At 40.9% G+C, this 24,600-nt stretch overlaps 1 protein-coding gene across 3 annotated transcripts in view; it reads right to left on the bottom strand.

The window, feature by feature from the left end:
* Nucleotides 1-24,600, bottom strand: part of ZNF385D (zinc finger protein 385D) — a 981,977-nt gene that overhangs the window by 98,465 nt on the left and 858,912 nt on the right. For all 3 annotated transcript variants that reach the window (XM_070781567.1, XM_070781569.1, XM_070781568.1), the window contains one exon: nt 3,257-3,419. In XM_070781567.1, the coding sequence (XP_070637668.1) occupies nt 3,257-3,419 (163 nt within the window). The remainder of the gene's footprint in view (nt 1-3,256; nt 3,420-24,600) is intronic.

Raw genomic sequence — 24,600 nt, 5'->3', positions numbered from 1 at the left:
TGCTCTTGCTTAGCAGCAGGGAAAGAAGGCTTTCTGGGAGCAGTTGGAGGCTGATCACTGAATGGCATCTACTGCTCACCACTGCAGCCTGCAGACTGAAGGGATGGAAGAGAATTCCAAAATCAGGAAAGTCCAGGGACTAAGAGTTTAGCCAGTGGATCATGTCAGATATTTGTTAGCCTAAGACAGCAATTAAAAATACATGATATAGGAATTTCAAAGGAATTATTTGTCTAATTTTTTTTTAATAAGTAGATTTGGAATGAGAATATTTTTTCATGAGTATTCTATTTCTTGTATTTTAGAGAAGACAAAGCAATTTTTAAATTCAAGTCCACACCACTTCTTGCTGGTTTTTTTTTTTTTCACTATTGTTGCCCAACCTTCTCTTATCAAATCACTGTATACTCAAGCATTTTTTAAAGGCAATTGGTATATATATACCTATATATATATATATATATATATATATAAATTTGGCAAAGTTGTGTGACTTATGCATGCATAAAATGTATAGAAAGGTTAAATCACTTTCACTAATTTTGCCAAATTTATATATATATATAAACCAATTGCCTTTAAAAAATGCAGTGGTGAGCAGGAGACACCATTCAGTGATCAGCCTCCAGCTGCTCACAACTTTGTATGTTAAGCAAGTTACAATTTGTTATTATTAAAACATACAGGGTCCCTGATTTCAGACTCTTCTCTCTCCTTCTGTCTCCAAGAAGAGATTAAATAAATAATTAAATACTTATTTAATTATTCTAAGAAACTAGCTCAGAGACCCATTGTGTTTCCAGAGTTGTATTCCTTTCTAATCAGTATGAGGACACGGACAGTAATAAAAAGGACAGCTAAGAGCTTTAAGAAAACTCCAGTTTGCCAGCACAGGGGCCTCGGATTCATATTGCAATAAAATGGGATGAGAATCTATGATATTCCAAGGGCTTTCTGGACTACTTTTCATAGGTGGTTTTGCAGAAATCCCAGGGAAGGTTAGACTTTGGCCTAAGATATCCAGTGAGTGTGCTGGAATTATCAGTGTTTCAACCCATACGATCTGTCTCTTTGCAAGCAGAGGCCCCCATGGGTCAGAAAGGCAGAGACCTTCCAGACATCCATCTCCTCCTTCTTTTGGCTTTAAGATAACTTTGCAGACTTTATTCTCCCTCTGGCTTCTGACATTTTCTCCAGCTCCAGCTAGTAAGGGCCCTTCACCACTTCAGCACACTCCAACCACTAGGTGAGGCTGGGGTCTCCACTGGGAATCTGTCTGTTTTATGTCAGCTCTCCCCCACTACCCAACCCAACTAGTTTCCACTCATCCTCTTAGAAGACAGAGCCCTGGTGGCTGTGATCCTTTCCATTCTAGTCCCTAAGGTGAGGGATGGAGGTATGCATTCGCAACTCATTTAAATAATAAAAATGAACTCACAAGGGAGCCTTTCTTAAGCCAAATGAGCAGGTCTACTCAGCATGTACATATATATGTATATATATATATATATACATGTGTGTATACATATATGTATGTATATATATTACATGGTGCTCATTCTCCGTATAGAGGGATTCTTTTGCATTTTAAAGAGATGTCAAAGTAACCCAAACAGCCATTATTGATAAAAATGTCTGGGAATAGAAAAGTTTGAGAGCAAGCAAAAATTTACATCAAAGTCTGGACATCAAACTCATCTTTGTATATCAAATCTTTTACATCAAATTTACATCTTTATTATTCCTATCTACCATCATTTTGCAAATGAAATGTAGATCCTTGTGACGAGCATGGCTTTAGGGAATCCCAGTTTGTGCCCCAATATCTGGGAGAAAAATGACACTCACTTGCTTCATGACTTCTCCTACAGTCCCCAAAATAAGGCAGTGAATTTTCAATTAACAGAGAAAAGGGTAATGTTTTCCATACAAGGTCTTACATCTGAACTAATGCGATGGTATGATTCAGCTCTTACTCAGACCTTCAAAGAAATGAACATGACAATTTTTTTTTCCTTTTATATGTTGGGACACAAAATTGGATGAATCAGAGAATTAAAAGGCTGAGAAAATCCAGCCAACAGTTTCCTCAGCACCCACAGCCCATCAGGCCGGTGCCAGGGCACAGAGGCAACAAGACGTCCCGGCTTCAGAGGAGACACGGGGCCTCACAGAGGAGGCAGACTGCATCCACGGTGATGCTCACGTGGAGTACATAACATGCACTCCGGGGACTCGGGGGAATACCGTCACCCCTCACAGACTCACACAGGAGCAAGCATCTCTCCAGACCCTCTGAGGATGCTGTGCACATCTCATGGGCGTACCTCGTGTAATAAAGTTGCTTTAATCTGTTGTGTTCATTCGCTGTTGGTTTTATGTTTTTATCAGCCAAGGCCAGCAGATCTCTTCCAGGTAAGACATTGCCATCGATGACAACATCAATGCTTCCTGCTATCTGTGGGGACTGGGAAGCCACTGATACGTAGCAGCCCTTGTGTTCTTAGAAAGTGATTTATTCAAGGCGGATCCATGGATCACACTGCTTTCCTTTTGTGTACGTTCTGAGGACCAGTGGTCTTATATTTTACAATGCCAGCTTATGGAACCGCCCCACCCCTGCCCCGGCTTCCCTTGTTATGAATAAACTGTTTGAGGAGCTATGTCAAGGGACCCTTCAGAGGCCATTATTTCACTGTGAGGACTGTTAAAAAGAATAATTGGCATCAATAACACTTACCTGTATATGCAGAGGGAAGGTTACCCAGCCATAACAAGCCCAGATTCACACAGCCACTACTTAAAAGAATGCAATATTTGGGATTTATGAGGATAAGCCCTGTCAGTAGTAATGCCGTTACGGGGGCCTTTGCGATTCTTTTGGCATAGTCTGCTGTGTACTCACAGGGAAATAAAATCTGCCACGCAGTTCTGGGAGAAGGTGCTGCATACAAGATGCAGATGAGACACACTGAAAGGGGCCCTTCTCAAAAAGGGCTGTGGCTTCAAACGCCCTTGTGACTCCTGTGTTCCTCAAAAGCAGCCATTGGACTGTTTCCAGCACAGAATCTGCAATATTACTAGTGATCATCCGTCTCTCAAGGGTATTGGGAAAATGTGGGGGGCGGGCAGTACCATTACACAGAGAGATGGGTCAGGCGTGAACCAGGGTGGCGGGAACATCAGTAGCAGACCAGGGAAGGAGCCCCACACGACAAGGATGAGGAGGACAAGACAACAGAGAGCGTGGCATAACCTGTTTTGTCAGAGCTGGCATTGATGGTATTGGTGGTGATGGAGGTGAAGGTGGTCTTTGCGCTGTCCTTGGCAGTGACAGGTTTCTGCTTAGTTTTCGTGGCTTCCAGTGCTCTGAGCTTCTTGGCATGTTTTGTGCCTTTGTAGTGGGCCGCAGCCTGGCTCTACAAAGGAGAACAAAATGAACCATGCAATCAGGCTCATTTCTCAACTGGCATTCTCTGTATTACTGCAGATACAGACTCCCTTTCAATAATAGGTACCATTCAAGCTAACCCTGGCCATGGCCAAGCAGTGGGGTTCTGCTGAGAATGATGCTATGGAGCAATGGGAAGCAGTTCTAAAACCTCTAGATGGAAGGGAGAAGTGCTCTATTGCCTCTCTTCAGAGAAGTGGAGCTGCACACTCACATGGCAACAGCACTGTCTTTGTGGAGTGGGGGAAAGAAATGAGAGTTTGTATTGCATTTTTTCTGTCCCCAAAGATGCTGGGCTCCCAGGGTTAACAAGGGCCCTGGAAAAGAGCAGCTCTCACCTTCTTGGCTCAGGAGACGTGCTTTCTCCTTCTACAGTGGGTCTTATTGACACAGGACCCAACAGGTGTCTACCAGGAAGAATTCACCAACAGCAACACAAGTGGGCACCCCAGAGACTGAGACTGAAGTGTGAGAGTTCAAAAGCAAAGGCCTGTGGAGCCCACATGGAGCCATGGAAGCCGGGCAGCTTTACCCTTCTTTCCTTTTCCTTGCTTCTCACAGAGGGTAGTCTGAGAAGTCCAAGGCAGGGGCATCCTTGCAACGCGTGGGTCTTTTGTGCCCTGGTCCTTTGCCAGGGAGATCCACTGTGTTTCGACTACTTCATGGGCCGATGCAATTCTTTTGTTTGTGCTTTCTGAAATTCTTAGAAATCTGCATTTTCCCACATTTATATTCTCCTAACATTATTTTTTGGTACCAGAGAGACATTAGTTGAGTTACAACATCATCTTTAAAATGTGTTTATTAATATTAATTTACTGGTGGAGGGGTGCCTGTCATGGCTTCAGGTGAGGTGGAAGCAGGCAGGGAGATTTTGGATTGGAAGGTTTTCCAGTTCAAAAGCTTTAAAATTGCCACCTCACAAGGAAGAAATCGCAGTGGAGGACTAAGTATGCAGACACCACTTCCCGTGACTTATTCAATCTCCACGTTCCGTTTTGCCGGAAAATAACAGTCACACTGTCCTCTGTCACAGCAACTCTGGTAGGGAGGGTGTTGTGGTAGAATCTCTTTTTATAAATAGGGAAATATATAATCCACACCTTCATTTGCATCATTCTGACAAGTATCCTCAAGGCCTAGGTACCCTTATTGAAAGAACACTGGACAAGGAAACTGTATATTAGAAACAGTTTGAACAGAGAGGACACTCAGGCATCAGTTTTCCAACAACACACAACATCAAAGACAGAGTGTGGGTCAAAGTCTGCAGTTAAGGCTTGTCATCGTGCATTGAGGAACACGGACTGGATTGGTTTGAGCCTACATGGAGGACGCTATTCTGAAGGATGGAGCGGTGTCCCTTTTTTCTCCTGCCTCACTTATTTTAATAAATCAAATCCTTTGGATATATCTTTTGAGGGCATGATGCTGTATTCAATTAAATCCACGACATGTACTCAGTCATCTTCTCCAGACAGCTCAGGATGCACTTTCCCTTAGAGGAAGGTTCCTCTCCTTCTCCTGGTACAGAAGTGGATGCTGCATATACAACACATATGAAAATACAGGCGGGGTGAGCAGTGCTAGCCCTGCGTGTACTTTCAAAATGTGCACTTAATGTACACTTTAAGGTCCCTGGCAAACCTATACTCTCAGTGGCATTTCCAATCAGATAAGACTTTAATACACCATAGGACCAAGTGCTTGTCACTCTTTTGAATATTAAGAAAGTTACTCCAAAGGAATACTGCCAGTTAAGACTGTACTTACATCAATAAAACAAATACTGTCTGCACAGATACAGCTGAGCCCATGCTTTCGATAAGTGAAATAGCTCAGGGCATTGTGGGGAAAAGGGGGTGATCAAATTACCGACCGTCGGTGGGTCCCAGTCAAGACCTGGCATATTAAAAAGCAAAGCAAAACAAGACAAAAAGCATATGCACTCGTTAACTGAATTACAGTCCCAAAGCACTCTGATAACAATTATCTTAATTTTTAAAAATCTGCTATTAAGTAAGCAACTGAGCCTTCCACAGATTAAAAAAATAAAGGTTGAGTGGTATCAAAGTCCAAACTGCTATGGCGAGACCATGGCGTGTAGAATTTCGGGAAATGGTGATGCGGGGCGGAGGCTGACTGTGATGCAGGGTATGTGTGTGTTGGGTGTGGGTGTGGGGCTACGAGCTGGAAATGCAGTGTAGACCCTCTGGATATTTCAAGTGTTCTTTGTCATTGACCCTACGTTTGAAGAATTTATTGGACTGCGCTTGCATTAATCGCACTGGTATTGATTTTTATGTCTATGTACACTGCTTAACCATCCTGACTTTTTAGATGTTCTTTTACACTGCGGTTTATCGTAGGATACTGACTATAGTCTCCTGTGCTATACAGCACGCCTTTGCTGTTAATCCATCCCTTTTGCAGCAGTCTGCATCTGCTCACCGCACCCTCTCACACCGTTCCTCCCCCGTCCCCACCCCCCTTCGCCACCCCCGGCTTGTTCTCTACGACTGTGATTCTGTTGCTGTTTCACAGATAGGTTCATTTGTATCATATTTAGATTCCACATGTAAGGGACGCCGCAGAGCATCTGCCTTTCTCTTTCTGACTTACTTCGCTTAGTACGATCGTCTCTGTTGTTGTTTAGTCACTCAGTTGTGTCCAGCTCTCTGCCACCCCATGGACTGTAGCCCCCCAGGCTCCTCTGTCCATGGGATTCTCCAGGCAAGGATATGGAGTGGGTTGCCATTTCCTTCTCCAGGGGATCTTCCTGGCCCAGGGACTGAACCCGTATCTCCTGCACTGTACGTGGATTCTTTGCCACTGAGCCACAGGGGAAGCCCATGATAATATCTAGCTCAGTCCAGGTTTATGCAAGCCCCTTAACTCTTGGCTCGTCTTGATACAGATGTGTTGCTAAAGGTGTGTTCTTGTGTAAGGAAAGAGGGTCCATCCAGCTCTCCTTACCCCATTATCTCACTTCACTGAACTGGATAGATTTTTCAGCCACATCTAATTTTTCTGTGATTGTAGACAAAACTTCAACCTAGGAAGGAATCCTTCTGGGAGAATTTTTTTTTTTAAAGCAGTAGTAGGCCAGAGATGCCTCTTTGGGTCTCATCTGCTTTTCCTTTGGGCAGAAAGGTGCTGGGCAGTGTAGTATGCCTTTTTCCCTCCAAGGCTGTCTCCTATTATTTATTAGCCAGTCTCTGAGTCAAGTCATCTCCAGAAACCTGGGAACCATCCAACGCAAGTGAACAATTATTTTTCACAGGAACGATTTCAAGATTAAGTAAGTCTACGACTTCATTACAGATGTCAGAACTCTGCATTTTGAAACTCAAAGATAATTAAGGGACTAGAGTACCCAGAGAAGGGAACAGTAAAAGAAGAACTGGCTTCAACAATTTGGCTTCAAATTTGCCAACAAATTTGGCTTCAAAAAGTTGCTTTTAGATCATAAGTGGAATATTCAGGTATTGCGCAATAAAAATCTCTACTACGACCTTGAACTAGCACATGACACCATGAAATCTGACAAGTGTCATCCCAGAGGCAAGTGCTGACATTAAAGATATGTACACGCATTCCTGCAGAAAAGCGTGCCGCCACTTTAAATGTCATTCCCACATCCGTCATCAGCAGCCAGTCAGAATTCTCAATCTTCAAGTTTTGTCTTTAGCATTTCAAGAAGTCTTCCAGTTTAAATGCAACTGACGTTCCAGAGTAGATAAAAATAATCGCTTAATGGCTAACATTTGAAAGAGGTGCTTCAACATTTTGAAAGAAATGCACACACACACACATTTATTTTACAAGTTTTGTTATAAACCACTGTTTTCCTGTGAAACCCACTGCAAATGTAACGAATAGGTATTCTTTTGCTCCATTATCACCAAAGCCTTGGACAGTTTTACTCTACCTGTCTTTTGCATAAAGTGTCTTGACATATTTTTTTTTAAAAAGGACATTTACTATAAACAGACATATCTGATTATGTAACCAATTAATTTTCACAAACCCCTGTTTTCAAAATGAACAAGATGGACTTTGCTAGTTTCTGACATCATTTAATTGTGTCACATTAAATTTTTACTAAGACAAAACGAACATAATCCTATTAAAATGTAACATCAGAAAAATAAGGAGTGGTTATCAAAGAAGTTACCATCCTCTGGGGAGAGAAGAGATTTACTACTTGAAGACAGGAATTTTTTTTTTTTTAATGTATTTATTTATTTTTGGCTGTGCAGGGCCTTCCCGGCTACAAAGCTTTCTCTCTGGCTGTGGCAAGGGAGGGCTGCCCTTCGGCTGCCCAGGCTTCACCTTGCCTTAGCCTCTCCTGCTGGAGAGCACGGGCTGTATGGTGCGTGGGCTCCACCAGTTGCGGCCCCAGGACTAAGCCGCCCTGTGGCACAGTGGGCGATCTTCCTGGATCAAGGATCAAACCTGTGTCTCCTGACTGGTAGGCAGATTCTGTGCCACCGAGTCACCATGGAAGCTCTCTTTTCTCTTTTTTAAAGAAAATTATCTGATTTCAAAACTTTAGACTGTTTTGTAGATCAAAAATCATGAAATGATAAAATAATATAGTATCCTGAAAACTAAAACTAAAACTAAAACACAAAGTTTTTATTTTGAAAACTATTGACAAAGTATTCCTGGGGAAAAAAAAAAAGTTTAAAGTCTGTGTTTTTCTCCGTACAGTTTTTCTCATGTTACATACACTCACTCATATCTAATATCCAGGGCAAAGGCACAGGATCAGCCATATGGCTTAAGATCAATATGCATTCTCACTGATCAGTGGCTTGTAAATATTTTAGAGATCACTTTTATATATACCAAGAAAAGGTTTTTAAGGTTTATAATGATTCTTTTTAATTTATTATCAGCTCTCAGTTTCACTTCAGTTCAGTTCAGTCGCTCAGTCATGTCTGATTCATATAAAGCATTAGTTCTCAAAGTGTGGTCCCAAGACTGGTAGCAGCAGCAGCAGCAGCTGGGAGCTTAATAGAAATGCAGAGAATTGCACCCAATATCTACGTGTACACCCATGGCTGATTCATGTCAATGTATGGCAAAACCACTACAATATTGTAAAGTAATTAGCCTCCAATTAAAATAAATTTAAAAAAAGAAAAAAAAAACCTATAATGGAATATAATCTGGGAAAAAAAAAAAAAAACAATGAATAACTGTGCTGTGCACTTTAACCAACACAATATTGTACATAAACTCTACTTCAGTTTTTAAAAAAGCAATAAGATGATATTCTGTGAGTTTGAAAAAAAAAAAAGGAATGCAAATTCTCAACTTTTATCTCAAACTCATTGAATCAGAAACTATGGGTACGAGGCTCGGCAATCCATATTTTAAAAGCTGTCCACGTTTTCCTGAAGCATACTACAGTTTCGGGACCACTCACATTCCGAAATATTAGTGCATTTTCTCCAGAGATAGCTCCATCCTGTATAAGTAGCTAACATCTAGATTTTTACAGATTAACATATAGTAATTTGAAGATTGAATCTTTACATATGTCTAACTGTGAGTAATGTGTGTTACTCAAGAAAAATAATCAGAATTTTCTTTCCTTAAAAACAAGCCATAAAGGCCACCATTACAAAATGTACAAACTATAAATGCTGGAGAAAGAGGAAACCTCCTACACTGTGTGGTAATGTAAGCTGGTACAACCACGATGGTGAACAGTGTGGACGCCCCTAGAAAACTAAAAATGAAAGTACCACATGACTCAGCAATCCCACTCCTGCGCATAGACTCCAAGAAAGCCGTCATTAGAAAGACGCACGCGCCCCAGTGCTGACTGCACCACTGCTCACCATGGCCAGGGTGTGAAAACAACCTAAATGTCCACTGACAGATGAACACATAAAGGAAGAAGATGAGTGTATATAGAATATTGCTCAGCTACAAAAAGAACTAAATGATGAGATTTGCAACAACAGAGATGGACCCAGAGATTGTCATTCTGAGCGAGGGAAGTATGAAGTGAAGAAAGACGAACATATGCATCACTTATATCTGGAACCTAAAAAAAGGGGGTACAAACGAACTTATTTACAAAAAAATTAGAGTCACAGGTACAGAAAACAAACTTCCGCTTCAGTTCAGTTCAGTTCAGTCACTCAGTCATGTCCGACTCTTTGCGACCCCATGAACTGCAGCATGCCAGGCCTCCCTGTCCATCACCAACTCCCGGAGTCGATCCAAACCCATGGTATCGGTGATGCCATCCAACCATCTCATCTTCTGTCATCCCCTTCTCCTCCTGCCCCCAATCCCTCCTATCATAAGGGTCTTTTCAAATGAGTCAGCTCTCCACATCAGGTGGCCAAAGTATTGGAGTATCAGCTTCAACATCAGTCCCTCCAATGAACACCCAGGACTGATCTCCCTTAGGATGGACTGGTTAGATCTCCTTGCAGTCCAAGGGACTCTAAAGAGTATTCTCCAACACCACAGTTCAAAAGCATCAATTCTTCTGCCCTTAACTTCTGGTTACTAGGGGATAAATGGGGGAGGGATAAGTTGGGGGTTTGGGGCTGACATATATACACACTGCTGCTACTGCTGCTGCTAAGTCGCTTCAGTTGCGTCTGACTCTGTGTGACCTTGTAGACGGCAGCCATCAGGCTTCCCCATCCCTGGGATTCTCCAGGCAAGAACACTGGAGTGGGTTGCCATTTCCTTCTCCAATGGATGAAAGTGAAAAGTGAAAGTGAAGTCGCTCAGTTGTGTCCAACTCTTCAGGTCCCCATGGACTGCAGCCCACCAGGCTCCTCGTCCATGGGATTTTCCAGGCAAGAGTACTGGAGTGGGGTGCCAGTGCCTTCTCCAATACACACTACTATATATAAAGTAAATTACCATAACCTGCTGTATAGCACAGGGAACTCGAATCAATACTCTATAATGACCTACAGGGGAAAAAATCTAAAAAAAAGAGTGGGTTTATGCATATGTTTAACTGATTCGCTTTGCTGTACACCCGAAACCAACACAGCATTCTAAATCAACTACACTCCAATAATTGTTTTAAAAAACAAGTAAAAAATAACTCAGATAACACACATAATTGGGGAACTTCTATCAAAGAGGGATGAATGCAAAATAGCAGATCAGCCCTGGAAATCATATAGCTCTCAAACTCCACACGAATGCTCTCCAAGTCCTTGTGGTTCTCTCTGTATATTTAATCTTTTCTCTCCAAGCTAATTCGCGTTGCAGCATGAACTCTGACCCCAATATTTGTGCCAGTGTTGGGTGTTCTGGTTTGATCCATTTTGTGGGGGCTGGAGGAATCACCAGCTTAATAATAATAATAAATAAAAAACAAAAGCAAAGCCCTGTGTCATAACTCTTAACACTTCACTAAAACAAGTATCTAATTCACTATTATATTTAGGCATTAACTGATCCAGTGTTAGCCATGAGTAAAATTTTTTCTTTATCTATGTAAGGCTCTTTTAACTGAAGGAAACTCCTAGCCAGTAGGCAAATAAAGGCCACTCTAGTAAGCCAAAAGAGTGGCTTACTTACTTCACAGTTACTCCACTCAAATACTCAAATATTTAACAAAATATTTGAAGGAGAAATTTGAAGATAGAATAGCTCATTGTTACACATTTTCCTTTCTAATGTGAAGACATGTACTTTTCAAATTCTCTTACTCAATAGGGAAAATGATGTGAGATAGATATTTCTATTCCTTAATTACATATCCCATAAAGAGTATTTATTTTAATTTGTGATTGTGCAGTTAACACAGAGGTAGATGACTACAGTAGGAATAAAAATGAAAATTCACTTGCTTGAGTCTCAAAGTGAAAAACATGATTCAATTAAGAGTGTTCTTTCTGAGCTCAAATGATTGATGCCTTACTTTAAATGTGTTCCTGTCTTCTGTACTCTTCAATACAGAAATGAATAGTAACTGCCACAGAAACAGAAAAATAGAAAAAGAAGATAATACCACTAGGGGAAAGTCATTTTTATACACTACCACTTGTCACTGAAAAAAAAAAAAATCTAAATAAACATGGAGAAAGAGAGACATATAAAAATTTCTCAGATACAGTAGGTCAATCTAACTTTTACTTGGATTTCCCAGGTGGCACTAACAGTAAAGAACTGCCAGTGCAGGAGATGTAAGAGATTCAGGTTCAATTCCTGGGTCAGGAAGATTCCCTGGAGGAGGAAATGGCAACCCACTGCAGTATTCCTGCCTGGATAACCCCATGGACAGAGGAGCCTGGCGGGCTACAGTCCATGGGGTCACAGAGAGCCGGACACGACTGAGTGACTGAGCACGCAAAACTTTCTTCTTACCCTGTCAGTGTGTGGTTGTGAAGAAATAATCTAGATGGACTAACTTACCTTTTTCATAGCTTCTCAACTCATCTAGAAACTTGAGGATTTTTAAATAGCAAGTACTTAATTTTTCAAGTATCTAATGTGGACGATAAGATAGCACTTATTTGAGCAAAAGAGTCAATTTGAGAGATTTTTCCCAGCTTCTGTCATGAAATTGCTGTTTTTATTTATCGGGAATACAGACAGCTGCCTCCATGACCTCTAATGGCAGGGCTGCAGAGGTGGGGTCTTGATTAAGGGAAACTGGCTGATGGTGGGTTTTGGAAGCTGGTCCTCATGATCTGAAACCTGACCAGGGTTCTTGGCCTTCTCCAATCACTAGAAATTGGTAAGAGGCCAGAGAAGAAACTGAGGCAGGGCTTTATTAATGCATGTGTTCTCAGTCGTGTCTGACTCTACAACCCCGTGGACTCTAGTCCTCCAGGCTCCTCTGTCTATGGAATTCTCTAGGCAAGAATACTGGAGTGGGTTGCCATGTCCTACTCCAGGGGATCTTCCCGACCCAGGGACCGGACCTGCATCTTGTGTCTCCTTCATTGGCAGGCAAGACTCGTGTCCAACTCCCCGTGACCCCGAGGACTGCAGCATGCCAGGCTTATCTTCCTTCACTATTTCCTGGGGTTTGCTCAAACTCATGTCCATCGAGTCAGTGATGCCATCCAACCATCTCATCCTCTGTCGTCCCCTTCTCCCATCTTCGATCTTTCCCAGCATCAGGGTCTTTTCCAATGAGTCAGCTCTTCGCATCAGGTGGCCAAAGTATTGGAGCTTCAGCTTCAGCACCAGTTCTTCCCACGAGGGCTAAATGTCTGTTTCTTCTGATAAAGAGTAAACTCCTCAATGGAGAAAGACCTCATCATTTTATCCCTTGGACCTAGCAGAGATCTCTAAATGGGTGTCTATTAAACGCATGTTGAATTAATTCCACATTTTGATTTTAAAATGGAAATATGCATATGGTGTCTCAATGGATTCTGTATGTGAACAGGGTTCAACTTAATTCTCTGCCATTCTTTGGCACTCTGCCTTATCTGTTGAACACACTTCAGGGAATTTTTATAGCACTTAATGCTGGAAAAGCATCTGGCACAAACACAAACTATTATTTTTTCTCCGAGAGAAGCTTACCATCAACTGCAAATTGTGCTATTTATGGGAGCTCTCTTTGCGTGGGATGCAGCAAGGAATAATATGGAGATTGTTTCACTTTTTAAAAATTTTGATGAGCAAGTTTTTTGTTTTTGTTTTTTTAAATCTAGGAAGTGCAATGAATGTTTCTGGTAGTGATTTTGCATTATAAGGTTTTTCTAAAAGTCCAAATTCTCTTAAATACACATAGAGATATATTCAGTACTTGGAAAATGCTAATTCTCTATCAACACTATTATTAATGTTTCCAAATGAAATATTTTATGCTTTAAAATAATATAGAGAGATTAACTATGATATTAATCCATTTTCCTCCTTATAAATCCACATAATAATCTATACCCCTGTATTTGCTGAAAAAGAGTACCTTCCATTAGGGGAAAATTGTTAAATTCTCTACTTTTCCATAAATCAAGGAAAGCCTTCCCTTTATAGTTTTATTGCATTTCTCATCTCAATTCATGAATCTGAGAATTGTTCTGATTGTTCCTTTAATGAATTTGTTTCAAAGATCCCTTCTGAAACATATAATTGTTAATGAGATTTGTCAAGTCCACAAAATAATGGTATATAGTTGAGCAGATGTTTTGTCAGTGTTAAGTACCATGGCATTTTTCTGAAGGACTTAGTACAGTGGGAAAAGATGATATTCAGGCCATAAATAACCTCAAGAACCTTGACTCTGAGAGGCAGAGCACAGCCGTATTCCAGCCTTTCACTGCACACTAATTCACGAAAGACTCGCTGAATGGTGGACAAACACTATTGCAGTTATGGGGGGAGAGTGGAGAATGAGGAAGACTGATAAATTCAGCTACATTTATAAATCTCTATAAAAGAAAATACCATGAAAGTGGAAGTGTTAGTTGCTCAGTCATGTCAGACTCTTTGTGGCCCTGTGGACTGTAGCCTGCCAGGCTCCTTAGTCCATGGAATTTCCCAGACAAGAATACTAGAGTGGGTAGCCATTTCCTTCTCCAGGGGATCTTCCCTATCCTGGGATCGAACCCACATCTCTTGTGTCTCCTGCACTGGCAGCAGATTCTTATCACTAGCACCCCAAAATACCATAGGAAACTCAAGAGATTAGGAAAAAATACAAAACATATTTGCAAGTCTTGTTGCAAAGATGTTAAGCTCTATGTTCCATAAAGAGCATCTAGAAAATCACGAGGAAAGAAAAAGTTCAGTTCAGTTCAGTTCAGTTCAGTCTCTCAGTCGTGTCCGGCTCTCCGCGACCCCATGAACCACAGTATGCCAGGCCTCCCTGTCCATCACCAACTCCCAGACTCCACCCAAACCCATGTCCATTGAGTCAGTGATGCCATCCAACCATCTCATCCTCTGTCGTCCCCTTCTCCTCCTGCCCTCAGTCTTTTCCAATACCAGGGTCTTTTCAAATGAGTCAGCTCTTCACACCAGGTGGCCTAAGTATTGGAGTTTCAGCTTCAACATCAGTCCTTCCAATGAACACCCAGGACTGATCTCTTTTAGGACAGACTGGTTGGATCTCCTTGCAGTCCAAGGGACTCACAAGAGTCTTCTCCAACACCGTAGTTCAAAAGAAAAAGTAACAGCCATTAGAAAAATTGGCAAAGTGCTCACCCAATCCAAAGAAATAAATTATAGCAAAGTACCTATGGCTTCCTGGGATAGAAAAGGGACTCAATAATGAGAACAAATGTTAATTTTCTTGTCAAAAGAAAGGAAAACTAATGTTCATTTGTACAAGTCAATTTGGTGCCTCAAAGTTAGAACTCTGGAAATGGATGCAAACTGTGAAAAAATCGTATTTTCATGGAAATTGTTTGGTTCTAGGATAAGAGGAAAAGAACATGCTTTTAAATAAAGAGAGGCTTGGCACACCTGACCTGACCTCAGGATATCCTTTTGACCAAAGAGGCTTGCAGTACGACATTTCACCAGCAAAACCTAGGGAAACGCACCCAGCGTCTCAAATAATACTTTCTTCCTGGACTCAGAAAATATCTGGCAGGCAGAAAAAAGCATTTACTGTTGTTTTCAATTTTCATTTACCAAAGTTAGAGAAAAACATGGCTTTGGCCTTGGATTAACTTTCAGAGAAGATTGAGCAATGACTCCAGAATACTGATTTATCTGGACACATATAAATGCCTGATTTCTTGTTATGCCAAAATTTCTTCTCATTACATAAACACAATTATGTTTAAGTTTCCTGATTGCCCGTGGTATAGATGAGCTGTGAGAGCAAGAAAGAGCGCTAATCCCAAGAGTTCAGTGTTTAAAGAAAGTGTGCACAGCAGGTGCTGACAGCACAATATCAGCGTCCCTCACGCTCACCCCACGCCAGCGCTTCAGCGTCCCTCACGCTCACCCCACGCCAGCGCTTCAGTGTCCCTCACGCTCACCCCACGCCAGCGCTCCTGCCTGGAGCATCCCAGGGACGGGGGAGCCTGCTCGGCTGCCACCTATGGGGTCGCACAGAGTCGGACACGACTGAAGCCAGTTAGCAGCAGCAGCAGCAGCAGCAGCAGCAACATAGAGAAGGTAGTGGCACCCGACTCCAATACTCTTGCCTGGAAAATCCCATGGATGGAGGAGCCTGGTAGGCTGCAGTCCATGGGGTCACTAAGAGTCGGACACGACTGAATGACTTCACTTTCACTTTTCAGTTTCATGCATTGGAGAAGGAAATGGCAACCCACTCCAGTGTTCTTGCCTGGAGAATCCCAGGGACGGGGGAGCCTGGTGGGCTGCCATCTATGGGGTTGCACAGAGTCGGACACGACTGGAGCGGCTTAGCAGCAGCATGTTCATTCAGTAATTCATGGGTGCATTCTCGCCAGAGTGCTTTTTCCCAGGGCAACGCTTGGAAGAAGAGTTCACTGTGTCATAAATACGTGAAGTCACTGGTCCTTTACCCCATGAGTGGTAAAGTAAGACACGCATGGAATGTTTCTCTGGGCCATGAGGTGTGCTATTCAGGCTATATACAAACATTCTCACTGATATTTTACAAAGGCCTACAAGGCAATCACAGTTATCAATGGCATCGTACAGATGAGGAGACTGAGACCCTGGACCTTAGAACGGCTCAACCCTAGAGAAAGGGCTCGCATTCCAGAAACCACACTTGTAACTCCTCTCAATCCCAGGGAGAGTGGACAATGGAAAGCAATCCTATTATGCGACTTCACCATGGCTCATCTTGCATAGAATGTGAGACTAAACAGACACAAAATTCATTCATAAAAGTTGTTGATATCTGTGATCATTAATTCAAAGCATTTCACTCATGGTTCATTGCAGGTCAGTGCTTCAGATACTCATTAGTGTCATTTTATCTGAGGGTCCACTAGTCGAATTCTTTCAATACCAGATCCAGTAAAGCAGTGCTGATGTGCTAAAGAAAGTATTAGATGATATCCCCAAATATGAAGCCTTCGCGGCATCAGGGAGTATCTTTAGCCATGTGTCAGCGCTGGCACAGAGAGACCTGTAGGTGTGCTTCAGGATGATGTTCTTTACTCTCTGTTCAAATGGAAGGCTGCTCAAAGGTCTTAGCAAACGGAGACAGAGAAACAGGTTTGCATTTTTATGAGCTCACTTTGGCAGGAACAGAGAGACTGCATGGGAGGAGGAGAACAAGAATGGGTAAGGAGCAGAGGGTTCTCTTCTGAAGGTTCATGAAGAGATGCCCACATCTAACAGCTAGATGACGACAGTGAGAGCAGGGAAGAGTGCACATGTGTGATTAATACGTAAGTTAGAACTGTCAAGCGTTCATGGTGAATTTTGACGAGAGGTCACAAAGATGCTTCAGTGGTTTCTGCTTGTAAATGCGTGATTAGAGGTTCCATCTCCTAGAACTGCTGATATTCCAAGAGGCCCAGATGTCTAGGGGGAGAGCGTGAGCTGGGTTGGGAAATGTGGGTTTAAGAAGTCTTTAAGACAACTGAATAAAATGTGCACTCTGCAGTTAGCTATACGGTCTAGAGATTAGAGATGAAGTCTGGGCTGTAGCTAAATTGGGGAGTTATCAGCAACAGATGGTAACTGAAGCCATTGGGAAATGCTATTTGAAAGGCAAATAAAAGATTTTTTCCTGTTTCACCACTGAAACACAATTCTTAATCAGCTGCAACATTTGAATGAATGAACTAAGACTCCAAATAACAGATTTTCAGATTTTCCATTGAGCTAGAGTATACTTCATCACTCAGCTTTTTTCAAAAAGTGTTTTTCTTAAAGTGCTTGAAATCTTCAAGTTTCAGCCATAGAGTGAATCATTCTCTTTTTATCCTCACATTAAAGTGAGTTAACTAGAAAGAAAGTGAAAGGACGAGACTAAAGGAACAAAGTAGGTGATTAAATTCCACTAAAGAATCATGCTGTTGTTCAGTCACTAAGTCATGTCCAACTCTTTGAGAATCATAAGAAAAGGAATCATAAGTAAAGAAAAAAGTATAGGAGACCCTGTAAGTTAATGATCACTCAAGAAAGTAGGTTTGCTTAGCCATAACCAAGCAGGCTTGCTTAGCAAAAAATCCAAAAAACCAACCATGCAACAGAAGAATGAGACACGCCCCCAAACAATGAATCAGTGGTGGTATGAGATCCACCTCCTGCCTGGTGAACTCAGTAACTTAATGAATCCTAGGACGCGCTACTCTGCCTGCGTTATAAACAAAAATATAAGGAAAAGGTGACATTACACTGAGATGATTTACCATCCTTTAGTACATGTGGACCTACCCACCTTTTGACTATTTCTATTGCTCCATGACAACACCAGTCTGACCACGTGAGCACAAGAAAACTCCCCCACCCATGTGGAGGAGGAACTAATCATGCAAGCTTGATGTTTCCTCAAGAATGAGAAAGAAGATAGTCTTCTCCACACCCCCACTTTTCCTTTCATTATAAAACTGTAGCTCATGAAGTTCTCCATGTGGCTCTCCCCTGATCACCTGCTTGTAAGGCTCACAGCGTCCTGTTCTAACAAATTACTCCTTATCCATCACTTGCCTCTCCCTGAATTCTTTCTGAGCAGAGACACACAGATCCAGAGCTCCTCTGAGCCCTCTGAAGTGCATTTCTGTGGCTTCAGGAGGATACACTTCTCTCTGTTACACAAGATATCATGCCCTCAGTGTCTGGTCTCTAGAAACGAGATTCATACGGATAAAGGTTGTATCAGCAGAGCAGTAAAATGAGGTAACTGCTGCCAGTTACCATGAAAGAGCCTCCCAACCTCGCAGAGCCTGGTCCTTCTCTATGAGTGAAAATTACAGTGGATGAAATTAGCCATTTACAGGAAACTTATTAAAGGGCAGGTCAAAAGCAAGAAGGCAGGATGGGAGTCTTAATCAAAGGCTGACTAAATGCAGAAGACTGTGCTTAATGAGTATTATTAACATGTCTGAAGTGAAACTATCTTAGTTGAAATAGGTTTCATTCTGGCTTCTAGAAAAAGAGAAGTTAAAGACATTTCATATAGATTTCTTTCTCTCCCCCTGATAAGTACAAGAAACAAAAAAACTAATCTTAATTTCAAATATTCTGTCTCTATTATAATCAAAAGAGCCAAGATATGTTCTATAATCATTTTATATATTAAAATGTATTAAAATTTTATAAATGTGTTATTTAAAATTCTCAATAATTATACATTTTTTTGCACTCTGATTTCTACATGTAATGAAACAAACAAAATACTGCAACACAGTGAGATTACTAAAACCATTCTTTTCAACATTTCCTAATGTTAGTTTGAAATTTTTAAACAGACTTCTGATTTCTATGGTTTGGGGCAGAATGTCAAAACAAGAACTACATTTGACAGGTGTTTTTCCCATAATACTTGTGATTAGCACTAAAAAATTAGAGAAGGAAGCTTTCTCTAAATGAGGGTAATTGAAAATTTCACTTGGCAAAGCTTGAGAAATTCCTAGGCCACTGGATTTTCTATGATATGATCTGACTCTCTAGGTTGCTTGAATTTCCAAGGTCAAGTATGTGAACAAATTAATAAACATCTATGTTTTCACGACAAGCTGGGACATTTTGGATCCAATTCTAAATATAGGAGTTGCCTAAGTGGTGCTTGTTAATAGCACTGCTTCTACTGCTTAAACCAGCAAGTGATTCCCCCCCTTGGGCATATATTAGCAATTTACTTTTGCAGACAAGTGCACAAATATGATTAGCTTTTGCAAATTGCTCTTTATTCTGTTACTAGTAAGTAATTTTTATATTATTACAGTGTAAACAGATGCTATTTTCCACTACATATTCAGCTGTAATGAGCTAATTTAATGTGTTAAAACAACAAAAGAACTTCAAGAATGATTCAGTGATTCAAGCTGCATGGAAACCAAGAAAAAAATCAAACATGGAGTCTGCAAACAGTTTCCAAAATTCAGTTTTCAACAAGAAATTGTGGAGTCCCTGTTTGTTGAGGTCATTTATTCAAAGAAGTGTTTTCACCTTCGCAGGGTGAGTCCTGCAAACAAACTTAAAAGGGATGAGCTACTCTGCTGACTGTGATCCCACTTCCTGAAACTTGCATTATGAGTGTCACGCCTTAGGGTTAAAGATGAGATTTAGTGATGTGCTTATTTATCTGCTCATTTAAATATTTATATAGTTAACATTTTATGCTGTTGGGCATTCCAACACACAGATAGGCACTGCAGAGGGGGAGCAAGAAAAGGAGATGAAGAAGATGCAGCAATGCACAGAAATAGGACAAAAACGTAAAGAATCTGGTATCATGAAAGTCAAGGGAGATAAGAGCTTCTGGAAGGGAACAGTTATCACCACTGGCTGCAGCTCCTGCCGTGTCAGGGAAAAGGCGAGTACAGAAGAGTTCACTGGGGTTTTGCAACATGTATAATGTTGGCGATTGTGATTTAGGACAGGATGATTTGATGCTTAGTTAATTGGAACAAAGCATTTTGGAAAGGTCTGGAATGAAGGATGGATTGGAATGCTCGGTCATAGCGTTGCCAATTCAGGGGGCCTCCAGATGCAAACTGCATCCTCCTGACACTATCATTCTGAACTGGGCCCTATTGTCTTACTTAATTTGACTACTATGTTTCTGTATATTAATATGTTTCTGCTTCTGTATATCTGGAAGCAGACCTGCATTTTAATTCCATCATTTGAAAAAGCACAATGATGACTTACTATTTTAACAACAGTTGTCTGAAAATACTTTCACATTTAAAAATATTCCATGGAGTAGAATATCTGAAAAGCTTAAATAAAGAGAAGGAATAATGTAGAATTACTTGTAAACAAATTGTCTTATATTACTGATACAAGATACTTAGGGACTTTCAAGAATTATTTTCCATTATTAAGTATATTGGAGGTGCTTAATATCTATTGGCTGAATGATAATTATATATTATGGAAAAGGAAATGGCAACCCACTGCAGTTTTCTCTTGTTTGTTTGTTTGTTTGTTTGTTTTCCTGGAAAATCCCATTGAGAGAGGAATCTGGCGGGCCACAGTCTATGGGGTAACAAGAACTGGATATGACTTAGCAACTAAACCACCACCAGCAATTATATACTATCCTTCAAAAAGATGATATTACATTCCTTACTCTCAAGTAACACACTTTATTCACTTATTAATGCATCTTCATCATTTCTATATTTGATCAAGATTTTGGGGTTCACATCCTCATGAGGCTTGTCACTCTGAAGGAGAGGTGATGTAGTTGGTACAGTAGGCAAAAGCTAGAAAAGTGCAAGTGAGCCTCCTGAATCATCGCCTAACTTTATTCACACACCTGACATAAATCATTTCACTGCCAGTGTGAAATGTTCCCTGTCCCTAAAATAGAGTGATGGCACAAAAGGTTATCAGGTCACTGAGTGAAAAAAATGTCTTAGTTACTGTGAAAGTAAACTGCTAAAGAGACTAAAAACGTGTCTGATCTTAATTATCCACAGAAATATTAATTTTAGGTCTTCCTCCACAGATTAAAATTTTAGATGGGCTACCTTCTGATATTCAGTATCTTCAGTGTCTGCAATGGCTGTGACTGGCTAAACCACCAAAACCATGTGGAGCTGAGCTGGTGACACCCAGAAATGCTCACTGCAGAGATCACACAAAAGAGAAATGGCCCTCAGGGATCTCTGATTCTGTCTGGTTTAATGTCCATTGGTCACAACACCTTAGACTTAATCCAACTAACACAAATACTCTGCACCGATTTTCAGGTGAGTAGCAAAGGACGTGTCAGTGCCCTAATAATGATAAAAACGTTGCTCTTGTTCAGTCGCTAAGTCACGTCTGACTCTTTTCCACCCCGTGGACTGTAGCATGGCAGGCTCATCTGTCTTCCACCATCTCCCAGCATTTGCTCAAATTCATGTCCACTGAATCAGTGATGCTACTTAACCACCTCATCCTCTGCCACCCCTTTGCCTTCAATCTCTCCCAGCCATCAGGTCCTTGCTAATGAGTCAGCTCTTCACATCAGGTGGCCAAAGTATTGGAGCTTCAGCATCAGTCCTTCCAATGAGTATTCAGGTTGATTTCCTTTGGGACTGACTGGTTTAATCTCCTCGCTGTCCAACAGACTCTCAAAGAGTCTTCCTTAGCACCACAGTTTGAAAACATCAATTCTTCAGCGCTCATCCTTCTTTATGGCCCAACTCTCACATCCATACATGACTACTGGAAAAACATAGCTTTGACTATATAAACATTTGTTGGCAAAGTGACGTCTCTGTTTTTAATATGTTGTCTGGGTCTGTCATAGCTTTCCTTCCAAGGAGCAAGCGTCTTTCGGTTTCACGGCTGCAGTCATCATCTGCAGAGATTTTGGAGGCCAAGAAAATAAAAATCTGTCACTGCTTCCACTGTTTCCCCTTCTTTTTGCCATGAAGTGATGGGGCTAAGTGATGACGTTAGTTTTTTAAGTGCTGAATTTTAAGCCAGCTTCTTCATTCTCCTCTTTCACCTTCATCAAGAGGCTCTTTAGTGCCTCTTTATTTTCTGCCATTTGAGTGGTATCCTCTGCATATGTGAAGCTGTTAATATTTCTCCCAGAAATCTTGATTCCAGCTTGTGATTCATCCAGCCTGGCATTTTGCATGATGTACTCTACACATAAGTTCAATGATCAGGGTGACAGTATGCGGCCTTGTCATATTCCTTTCCCGAGTTTGAACCAGTCAGTTGCTCTATGTCCCGTTCTGTTACTTCTTGACCCTCGTACAAATAGCTGTCAAATACTTGCTGACTAACATATTCTACATATGGTTGAAGGGACTCATATAAGGTTTGTAGTTTCCTTCAAAATTGCATTGGATTGTATCCATTTCACAGGTAAGGACACTGAGGTTCATAATTTTTAGCTAACCCACCTGAGGTCTGTAGGGAGTAAATTCTGAAGGAGAGATGTGAATGTGCCCAGGTATTTCTGTCTCCAAGGTTCACAATCTCTCCAGATACCAGACAGAATTTTTGAAATATTTCTGCCCTTAATGCAAATATTTGGCAAAAACAAAACAAAAACAGATCCAGGAGGAAGAGAAAAGATTAAAAAAAAGAAGCATCTTTCTGGTAGAGATTTTCCAGTTTCTCCTATGATCTTCTATCTTTAACACAGAAACTAGACACAATCATTTTTGTGATATTCTAGCCAGTTTCTGGGTCACAATGTCTGGAAAATTTCTTCTTCTTTGGCCCACAGCTGAACTACTCAGACACACGGCCACTGAAGTATAATTAAAAAGCCACTTGAACATCAGCGGCTGTGTGTTTGAGGGACACACGAGGAGTGGAAGAGGTCTGCAGTATGTCCAGCTGGGCTCACTGGACTCTGAAAACGGTCTTCCAGGCTCCTTCCACTGCTGTCCCTTTGATGCAGACAAGCATGGCCAGTTTGGAAGTTCCACGTTAATGATGTTAAAACCACAAGATGGAAAGTTCGGGATTCCTAACTCACCACTTGGAAGAGATTTGCCAGTGGACAAAGGACACTGCTGGATGCTGCATAAGCAACGTGTAATTAATTAGAGCCAGTGGACATCTTTTGATTGATTTATGCCACAGCCAGAGTTACATTAATGTAATGAATGCATCTACATTTCTTATGCTTTAAACCTGATAAACAGAGAAAGAGAGGCTTCCTGGCCGATGTAAAGATGAAAGGGCAAGAGAGTAGACAGGTACAATTAATGAAGCCTGCAAAACTTATTTTTTAGCTAATGTTTGCCAAAATGGAGCAACGAAGTGCTCTGCAATTCTCTAGTTTTGTGATTTTAAGAGACATAAGAATGTAATGTGTCTTTCTTTTTTTAAAGTATTTCTCTGGATAGTATGGAGTAAAGAAATGTCTAGGGGACATGCTGAGTCTCAGACCTGAACAGACCCAAACGCCTTCCATACAATCCCTTGTCGGTTCTCACTCAATCACTGCTTTCCTGGTATGGCGGGCACACCCACCTTCCCCAAATTCTCTACCTGAAACCAAGACTCAAGGGTTTTCTCATCAAAGCCAGGTAATGTCTTCTTACCACCGTGCAATAGAATTCAAGTTTCTGAGATCCTATTTGACTTTGACAGAATACATCAAAAGACCCTCTCCTTCCTAAAGGGACCCACAAATGATTGATGAAATTCCCCAAGATTTTAACATCTAACTTTAACATTTAACTCAAAACTAAGTACTACTTTTCCCAGGAACCCTTCAAATCTACAGCCTTTTATGTTCCTTCATTTTCCCTGGCTGCCCTTTCCCATCACACATCAAGAAAGCTTTAAAATTAAAATAATTTACTCATGCCTTTGAAAAAAAAAGTTTTCAGGAGACACAGAAATATAATCTTGTGATTCTTTTTTCAATCTTACCTGAATTTCAACTATCTATTTTAAATGCCTTTTGTAAATCATTCATTTTTCACTAACTTCAAGTGAAGAAGATATGAAACATTGGTTCAAAATTGGTGTGTAGATGAAAAAAATATGTATATAAATCAGTTTACAATTAATATAACCCAGAAGATCATGATCCCAGGTTACTTAAGCATTAGGCATTAATCTTACTCTAAGTAAAATGGAAGGAAACTAATTTTCATTTAAAGTCTGGCTTCCCACTCACGAACTGTATGACCTCAAGCAAGTGACTATTCTTCAAACCTCAGGTTTTTACTTACAGAATTATTATAGGAAAGGTTATTTTTTACTTTGTGGGAATCAAATTTAAATAAGTAAACTTTCAGAGCCTTAAACAAAGACTAAATTTGAGTGTGATTTCTGGAATCTCCATCTCGTCTTTCATTTAATTAACTCTTTATCACATCACAACCCTTTTGCAGAACAGTTTGCTTTTCCTCCATCCAGTCCTCGGACTCATCTCCTGGGGAACCTCTACGAATGGCCCACAATCAGCTACACGAATGGGAGGAGGATATATTGCATCAGTAGTCTTAGTAACGTAGAAACATCGATGTTAAGAATGTTTTCATAATAACTTACAAAGGTTATATTAAAACAGAGCTTTGGCATGAGCAAACAATTGTGTTTCATGGACATTTCACTCTAAGGATCTTGAGACATCTAAGCACCCCTCCCAG

This window comes from Bos indicus, chromosome 27, assembly GCF_029378745.1.
Source record: "Bos indicus isolate NIAB-ARS_2022 breed Sahiwal x Tharparkar chromosome 27, NIAB-ARS_B.indTharparkar_mat_pri_1.0, whole genome shotgun sequence".
Taxonomy (NCBI): domain Eukaryota; kingdom Metazoa; phylum Chordata; class Mammalia; order Artiodactyla; family Bovidae; genus Bos; species Bos indicus.
This window is presented reverse-complemented; position numbering and strand designations above follow the sequence as displayed.